Source organism: Lonchura striata, chromosome 4 (genome assembly GCF_050655825.1).
Source record: "Lonchura striata isolate lonStrDom1 chromosome 4, ASM5065582v1, whole genome shotgun sequence".
Taxonomy (NCBI): Eukaryota; Metazoa; Chordata; class Aves; order Passeriformes; family Estrildidae; genus Lonchura; species Lonchura striata.
This window is the reverse complement of record NC_140706.1, coordinates 12,723,352-12,732,882: the sequence shown is the minus strand read 5'-3', so window position 1 is coordinate 12,732,882 and position 9,531 is coordinate 12,723,352. Positions and strand designations below refer to the sequence as shown.

The window sequence follows — 9,531 nt, the reverse complement described above, 5'->3', positions numbered from 1 at the left end:
TTAACAATTATTTCCACCAAATTGTCAATCCTTTTATTTCTTTTTATATTTTTCTGTAGTGAAGTGCCAGGTCCATATAGGTATTCTCACTTTTGTTTACAACAGATTAACTTTGACACAGATAGACTCTTCCAGAACATCCAGTTATTCACTTTTGGTATAAATTATTCTCCATTAGGCCTAGTATGTGTATTCTACTTCATAATAAATTAATACACAGTAACAAGGTTAAAGAAATTAAATACAAATTTATGATAAGAAATATCAACCCACTTGTTTCACAGAAGCATTTTCACCTCAGTCACTGCAGGATATTTTTAGTATGTCTTTTATGAAATATTTTTCACCATATAGGATCCTTTTTATTAAAAAAACACCAACCTTCAAAATGTAATATTTTAAATAAAAACTTGACAGAGCAGGGAACATGTATTCCATGCTAATCCAGTATCCAGGTCTCCCAAGCCAAAAATACAGTAAGGTGAGCAGAAAGGTGGGTTGTTGATAATGCTGAAGAGCCTGTGCATAACTAAGCCTCCTGAAAATCCTGAGCCCTGGGCAAGCTAACATTACTGAAGCATGTGTTGAAAAAATCATAACAAAGGTACAGTTTATGGAGAATAGTTTCTTCAATGAAATTTACCATTGCCAGTAAGTTGTCATTTACTGTATGGATTAAATAATTGTCCAAGGACAGTGACTTTTCCTTGTTCTTTTTATGTTTTGGCTCCTTGTCCAATGGCTTCATGTTGAGGGAGGAGAACAGTGCAAGGAGATGGGAGTACACAAGGAACTGTCAAGGACAACAGGAGAAACAATGAACTTCCAGGGGAACACAATTGATTTGGACAATGTTTCAAATACTGAAGAAGTTGGCCTTACATTACTTCTTGTATTGACAACTGTGAATCCAAATGGGATGAATTTGAATGGCTTGTCCAGCACACACATTCCTTGGGAACTTCAGCTATGAAATAAAGATGGTAATACCTATGGCACACACACAAAACTGCACAATCAACAGCTGTCCCTCTGTCCTGAGTGACTCAAAGCTGAATGTAACTGAAGTGGGCTATTTCCTAGTTAGTACTTTTTTCACAAGGCACAAGAGATGTTAAGATCTGGATGTTTCTTTGAATATGTATTGCATGACACGACAGTGACTCACAGCAGGGAGTGACTTTCCCTGCTAGAATAGTTACAGTCACTTAACTGCTTCAAATTTGTGATGAGGTGTGAGAGAGTTACAAATCAGCTTTCTATTGCTAGACACAGAGATTATATATTAAGAATAATAAACTGATATTGTAATCAATATTCAGATGTTGCATTTTATTATAGTAACCTAGTAGAGCTATTGGCCTCTATGTCATACCTGTGATGAGTTACTGTCATTTCCCTCTTATATTGTAACAGTGAAGAGTCTGGGCTTGCAAAGACATCCTGGAAGGGATTGCCATTCAAGAAGGTACTTCAGCTTTCAAGTGCTCCTTGCAGTCATGAGCTGTCCAAGTTTTCCAATTGCTTTCATGCCTAGGGGCAATTGCATTCTTGCCTCTTTCTGAAGCATCTGAGGCTCCTCCTGTACAGCTCTGGCCCTCTTCCAAGGCAGGACAGACCCTATCCTTTACCCACTTGTGCCTTGGGGATGAAATACAGACACAGCTAAAAAAGCAACTCTGAACTCCCACAACCCCGACAGACTCCTCCTTCTGTGACAGCAAACACTCCCACGAAAAGACTGAAGAATGCAATCAAATAATAATTAGGACTGTCACTCTAATTACTGCATACATTTTCTAATGCCAGTAGTGATACGAAATACTAATTGTCTTCTGTGGAATAAATATTTAAACTTGTCAGAGAAGTGAGGAAAAAAATGCCAACTGCACATACATGAATATTGTAACATTTTATTTTTTAAATAATATGGCACCCTATTAATAAAAAGGCACAGAATCTGTAAATGAAAAAATACAAAATATATGATCACTGTGGTCTCAGAGCACAGCATTCAAATACAGTTACAACCCCCTCAAAACAGGCTTGAATAATAGAAAATATTAACAAATACATGTGGTTATTTTAATTAGCTTTTTCCTGTTCCTCTTTTTTGGATTCATATTTATAGGATTCTTCGAGTCAACTAGTCAAGTTAACTCTTTTTGAAGTGTAAAATAATATTCTCATCAATTTAGAGAAATTCACAAATAAGAACTTCAAAAATATCTAAGTTTGTGAAAATTGGCAGCACTGCAATCAAAGGAGCTTCTGAAGGTATTATTACATGTCAATTTACATTTTTCACTTTTCTTCTGAGCAAATGTGATAACACTGTCTCACCAAGGAAAAGACTGCAACAGGTTGTAAAAACAGTTTGGAACTGTAGACAGACTCACAGTTCAACTGAAATAAGTTTAGAAACAGTGAAATGCTGAAGTTACTCCAGGGTGTAAGGCTAAGTATACAAGTATATGGTAAAGATCTGGACTACCAGCTGTCATTGCAGAACACAGACTGCAGAAGTAACAGGCAAAGCCTATTAGAAACGCTGTGTTAAACAGTAAATTAACTAGAATAACATAAAATCAGAGATCAGAGGACATGTGGTTCACCTACTTCATCTCTTCATGTCATCTCCTATACTGCAGCTTACAACAACAATAAAAATAAAAGAATAGTAAATCAGTACCTTCTATATACAATAAATAACCTTTCTGTATAAATTATGAAAATACAGCTATGGCAAAATCAGTGCAAAAATGACCAAAATGTAGTAAAGGAACACAGTGCCCTGCCTGCCAGAATATGCATCACAGAAAATCCATACTTTACCTAGTGCAACAAAGCACTGACAAGAATTTAAAAATGCAAGATGCACATCACTGACTGTGCCATTCTAAAATTACATCTATTTCCAATATCAGACAAATCAGATTAAAACAACACGTTATTTGAACCGTGCACTTGATTCTTCCTCATCATTTTACTGAATTTTAAATAACTTCCTCTTCCCTAAATGAATGGAAGTTGCTCTTATGAGTCCATCTTTGCACAAGCAGTCTTTTTAGAATTAAGAAAGTTCTTTTTCTTTTTTCTTGGAAAATTATGCAAAGAAAGTACTGGATCACTTGGCTCACGGAATAAAAGTATCTTCTCCCCTGTGTCTAACAGCTCTATGGCTTCAGCAGCTGCAGAGCTCAGAGAAACAGGTGGATCAGGCTGCTCCACAGGAGGATGTACAGGTGAGCATCCCAGATGAATGAACGCTGCTTTCTCCAAGACAGCAAGTCGCTTCTTCTTTATCAAACTACATTAATGAGAAAAATTGAGTTGAAAAGTGAAAACTGAGGCAAAAAATGCACAACTTCCTATACCATACCCTGCCACAGAAGTGGTGACTTTGGAAGCTAAAGAAAATCATATCTCAACAGAGAGAGTTGTAATTTTCATTCTAATCCCCAATAATTCACATATCATTTTCTGAGATACAAAATCACAAAAGGAAAGGTAACCTTATAATAAATAAATATAGGGAAGATGAGCAAAAGATATATGTGAAAATGTGAGAATTTTGTGGATATGTACAGAAAAATCTTTTTTCGTATTTACTAAACTGCTTATTATGCATAAATATGTGGCAGGAAACACAAGCATTAGATAGAACAGTGTTAGAAAATGCATACTTTTGAACTAATTTTCTGATTTCTAACAGCTGTAAGAAGAATCTTAGATAAACTATAAATAAACTATTTACAAAAATAAATAAACATTAAATAAACTATAAACAAAAAAAAATCTGGATATATTTCTTCTTACCTGTCTTTTCTCTTGTTTAGAGAAGGGATAATTTCTAAACTTCTGTTTATCAGCTCTTGCCTTATTTTGCTCTCCAGTGTTTGCCACAACTCTTGGCTCTTTCTGAAAGAGCAGGAAAAGAAAAATTCCCAGCAGCAAATCCCCAAATATACACATTTTTCTTCCCTCTCTGACTTTAGCTACCAAACCCATGACAGCGACAGCACAAATGCAGTCAGTAAGAGTGTTCAACTACTTTTGCTGCCTTGCCACAAATAATTTAAATCAGTTAAGATGACACCTCAGGGCATGGCACCAAGGACTCTTATCTGTTCCTTGAGAACCCACATCTGCCAAGGACTGGGCTCAGTGCTACAACATCTGCTTTCGTCTCTTGCCCAGGTCATGGCAGGGAGTTGGGAGAGCAGGTCCAGGAGCATCCCGGTGTTGGTGTTACTGCACAAATTTCAGTCCATGCTAATGGGGCTAAAGGGGAGTGACAAAGGCCCTGAGAGTCTACCAGTCTCTGTGAGAAAAGGGAAACTCAGTGCCCACTTGGGACTTCAGTAATTAACTACAAAGGGACAGACATCTGCAAAGTTGCAACTTTCACTATTAGGAAGGAGGATCTCTTTTACATCTTTAAGAGTTACAGACAACTAAAACCCAGTGTGTCATGAACATGGTAAAAAAAAAAAAAGATGGAAAGAAAATATTTTAACAAACTCCAATTCAGGCAACAGAAAGAAAATTATCAGAACAGGATTTATACACTTATGAAATAACTTTAATTAATGAACTTATAAAATTATTTTAACTTTTTATCAATAAATTTATTATAGTTAAAATATTCCACAAAATAAGGTAGCAGTTTTAAAGTATTTTTACCCCAGAAAAATAGTTCAAAAGGCAACTTGTGCACCTGTGATTTTTTTTCTATAGCTATCAATTTCATTGTCCAGCAAACAGATATACACATAAACCAACAATCTTGTCTTGCAGTGGTCTACCAGAAAACATCACACCTACCTTTTCTTACAGCTGCCAGACTCATCTGCATTACTGTCACTTTCAATACCACCATCTGAATATTTACTGATGGAATCGAGGACAGAAAGAACCTCACTTTGTGAGCTGGAAGGCAGCAACAAGTTCAGAACCCGGTGCAAGACCCCCAGTGGCACCCTGGTCAGTTTAGCTAAATAACCTGCCAGACGGAGTTCCTAGAGGATTAAATGAGTAGAAGACAGAAAAATTCAGCATTGAAAATAAATGTTAGCCAATCTGTTACTGTTATTAAATAGTCATTATGGAAATAAAAAATATTACTGAAGATTATATTTGTGGTGACAATTTCAGCATCAAGTGGTCACACTTCCATGTTCACTGTTTCTACCCACAGTGGCCCATGAATATCATGGTTGTCCATTTCATTTGGGATTTTGGCAATGTAAATACTAAATAACCAGTTGATCTTGGCATATTTGCTTAGGGTATGTACTTGATGCCCTTTGGTTTGAAAAATCACAAGACAGTTACATTCTAAGGCTTAACTAATTTATGGATTCTACTATTATAAAGAAATAATTTCAAGATAGCAAGGAAGCAACATGGCATTCCTTGGTCTGTAAAACTATGGATGGAAAAATAGCCTTGAAAAACTTTACACATTGTCGTGGTTGACCACTTCATTGTTCAGCTTCTCTGAACACCAGATTCTGTGATAAGCTCAGAGAACAGCTTGTTAAGAGGTGAAGGAAAACACCTGCTTTTCTTTTGGGAGTATGTTTTTATTTCAAAACGTCCTCCCCATATTTTGCCCAAAGGTCAATAGTAAAGTATATTCATAAGGTATATAATGTTCAAATAGACTGAGTTCAAATTTAGTTGTTCCATAGACACTCAGCCAGTCCCATTTCCTGCCCCACCCCAAACACCAAAATTCCATTGCTATTTTCTGTTCTGTTGTCATAAATACAGTGTCCCCAGATACTGCAGACTTCTTGTGTATATCAAATATGAAAAGTCTACAATTATGTGGAATGAAAAGAGTAAGGCAAATGAAACCAAGTTAAATGTCTCAAAGAATGCCAGAAAAAAAGCTGCTGCTGTCTATTCAAGCCATGCATGTAACTCAGGTAGCTGAAGTTAGGTAAGATGCCAAACATGATGACTTATGACAGCTGAGTTACCAGCACTCTGCAGACCCTCCTGTAAGTGTTGATGGAGGAGATGACTACAAAGCCCATGTCACATAAAACCCCACAAGGTCCCACCATGCAGGAAGACAGTCAGGTTCTTTGTCTACAGTAGTTTCAAAAAGTCACAGCAAATGTTTGCCTCCTTTTCTGACTGACAACTTTTCATTGCGTGAATTCACCTAGGACATCCCTGGATTACCTGAATCTTCTTCTTTGAAAGAAATAAAGCATCACCAGCAAGGCAGTATTAAGCCAAATTTAGACAGCCACACAAATGAAAGAATTCAATCAACCCCCTTTTCCCATAATTGTCCTTCAAGCAGAGAATTCTCTCCAAAAGGTAAGAAAACTAGTCACTTTCCAAAGTTTTCTGGCCTCTTCAGTGTTGGTACAGATTTTACATGGAAACCACTGAGATCACACAGAATTAACAAGACAAAATCCTAAGACTGATGAGAGATTAGTAAATTTGTACAGCTCTTAAAGGATTTTCATCCTGACTCAGCACCAAAGTTGAACACCAAAGAGATGTTTGCTCAGGCTACTTAGTGAAAGAAATTATTTGATTCTTCTTTGGAGAAGAATGCAAGTAAGCCCGTAAATCTTAATGCAGACACCTAAGTCTAATTTCTATAGTGCTGTGTTGTACTTCTGGTCTTTAAACACTGCTCTTCTAGAAACTTACAAAATGCAACATTAAGTGAGAATAAACATGATAGATCTCTGAGACCTCCTCTGCTCTCTTTGGCTAAATGTTCTCAGGACCTTTAAACCAGTTTTGAAAACAAGTATGAGTAATGATACTAGAAAATTTAACTAGCACTCCTGCTATTATTTAATTTTGAAACATAATCAATGCAAATCATTCTTAATGCTCATTAAAATCTAAACAAAACCCTTTTTTCATTACATGAACATCCAACTGTGAATCTGTCTGTTAACAAGAAAATTAGGCACTTCAGGTCTCCATAGAATGAAATGCAACAGAATAAATGAAATGCAGATCCTGAAAGGATCTGTAAAGGAACAAATAGAAGTACAACTCAGTAAAATTCAAAAGACTGAAAGTGGCTCAGAATTAGCTGAAGTGGTTGACAGTATAGGCTGCAAACTGGTAGCAACTACTAGCACAGAGTAACTCTAAATACATCTAATGGTTCCCAAAAAAGAAGAAAAGCTGATATCCAAATACAGTTGTAATTTAAACTTGGAAGCTTTGTTCAATTTCATACTTACCCGACTATAAATTGCCAAAAATGAATTTGTTTCTATATTTTCCAGGAGATCTTCAAGCACCACACAATTCCATTGTTCATCTCTCAAGCTGAAGTGAAAGACAGAATTAACATTGAAATCTTCCTATGTACAAGGACTGTATTATAAGAAACAAAATTGGAAGGTCACCCATTCGGGAAGCATATCTGTCTGTCAGCAAATTTGCTGTGAGCAACTTAACTTCTAAAACATGCCAAATTCTCTTTGTTTCTTCCCTGAATACCCAAACAAACATCAGAGCAGAATCTAAGACTATGCTCTTGCACACAGTTCAAATCTGGAATCACTCCAAAGCAACGTGATTCAACCTGTCCCCATCCTCTTCCCTCCTTTTTCAATTTCATCACCACACTTTAAGGCAAGTTGTGGATCTTTTTGTAGCTGAAATATGATATTAAACAGTTAACTTCCTCATTGCTAGTGATTATTTTTCTTTTCTAAACCAAAACATGATGACATCATGTAAAAATCCTGCAATGTACAAAAGTACAAAACTTGGTTCTTCCAGTAAGTTTTCAAGTGAAGCCAAGTAACAGTTTCTTTGAAGGCTTCCCTGGTAGGTTACCACCTTGTGGATACTCGTGCAGATTTATCTGATCCTCTACTGACTCTTTACTTCTGCAACAGGAAAGTTGTTCATCTAAACTGAGTAGAGTTCTAGCTTTTTCAGAATTGAAACAGACTTATCACTATCACAGCCATTTTTAATATATTGGTGGTTTTATGGAAAACCACTTTCTAATGGAAAGCACACTTTAAGGACATTACATGAAGCTTGAAATGTGCTAGGCTTTTAATACTGTGCAATACACATGGAAATGTCATTTCTACCTCCTGTAACCCTAATAAAAATAATACAATAGGCTGCAATTTTGCAAATTATCACCCAATTTTTGCTAGGCAGCTATTATGACAAGACAGATATTTCTATATACCTCCCAAGAGGCATTTTATTTGTCGCTGATATCTTTACTTAAAAACTGGCCAGGGGAAATTGAAATTGAAGAGGAGTTTATACATCTCATCAAAAATAATTGTGTGCCAGGGAATTCGGTCTACAGTACGACAATGGAGATGGAAATTCAATTTAAATTGTCTCAGCTATTTCCTCTGACCCCAGCAGATCATGTTGCTCTGAAATCCCTCCCTATCTTCCTGGGAGACAAAGTAATAGGAATAAAATTATCTTCCTTCTTAATGATAAGGAATATCATTATTTTTCCACTATCCCTGTCAAAAAAATGGTGACTGCCATGCAACACACAGCACCATTTATATGCTACTAAGTTATTATTATTTCGTGTTTCTTATTTCAATATTCCCAATTCCTCAGTTAGGCTTTGGGCCACAGAACAAGAAGGCAGCCCAAATACAGATGCATGGTCCCTCCCCAGTACAGCAGAACATTCCTCCTGCTGTTTCTCCAGAGTTTCTTACGGTCCATAAGAACTGCAGTAACATAGTAAAACCTGAGACCAAAGAACTTACCTTTGCTGATACAGCTGTATAAATTGTTTACATTTATTCATGGCCTGTCTTAACAGAACTGTTACAAGTCTTTCTGCATTCGTGTCCACAGCTTCATTTGAGAGTCCCAAACCATCCAGAATCCACCTCTGCCTAGTCATTAGATGCTGCTGTGCTGACTCCTTCTGCAACATCTCATACTCCAGCTTCTTTTCAAGTTCTTCAATCTCCTAGAGGTTGAAAATGCATGATGATAAGAAGTTAATTATAACTTGAAGGAAAAAATTTCATTTGGAGTGAAGAAAAATGATGATGGTATCAGATTTTATGATATTACTTTATTCATTTCTTTTTCTACCCAGCCACTTGCAGTCATTACACTTTTCAATTCATTGCACAGCTTCAGGAAACATGACTGGCACGTTATGAATATCAGCACAATAAGGAAAGCTATGACTCAATTTTCATTGTGTTAAAAGTCAAAGAAACCTTCCACTGTAGAGGACATCCAGCAACTACACTGCCAGCATGACTGACATCAAAACCAAGGAACCATTCAAATTCATTTGTAAGCTGCATAAACCCAGTGAAACAGCTTGAGAAACTCAGACTAATTTTAGTTATACCAAATTAACAGCTAATATCAAAGGGATTTATGTTAAAAGGCAGTAATTAATAATTTGTCTGATAAGGTTAAAATAAATTGCTCAAAAAATCAAAAAGTAAAAATCCAAAGTCTTCAGGGGACTGGATCCCCCATGCTATAGATCTCATTTTGGCCAAAAAGTCA

The 9,531-nt window shown here is 36.4% G+C and overlaps 1 protein-coding gene across 7 annotated transcripts in view; it reads right to left on the bottom strand.

Moving 5' to 3' along the window:
• Nucleotides 1–1,897: 1,897 nt before the first annotated feature.
• Nucleotides 1,898–9,531, bottom strand: part of EVC2 (EvC ciliary complex subunit 2) — a 62,442-nt gene continuing 54,808 nt past the window's right edge. For all 7 annotated transcript variants that reach the window (XM_085577674.1, XM_085577671.1, XM_021550707.4 and 4 more), the window contains 5 exons: nt 8,763–8,971; nt 7,236–7,323; nt 4,828–5,021; nt 3,820–3,921; nt 1,898–3,310 (listed from right to left, as the gene is read on the bottom strand). In XM_085577674.1, coding sequence (XP_085433800.1) covers nt 3,037–3,310; nt 3,820–3,921; nt 4,828–5,021; nt 7,236–7,323; nt 8,763–8,971 — 867 coding nt within the window. In that variant the 3' untranslated portion in view covers nt 1,898–3,036. The remainder of the gene's footprint in view (nt 3,311–3,819; nt 3,922–4,827; nt 5,022–7,235; nt 7,324–8,762; nt 8,972–9,531) is intronic.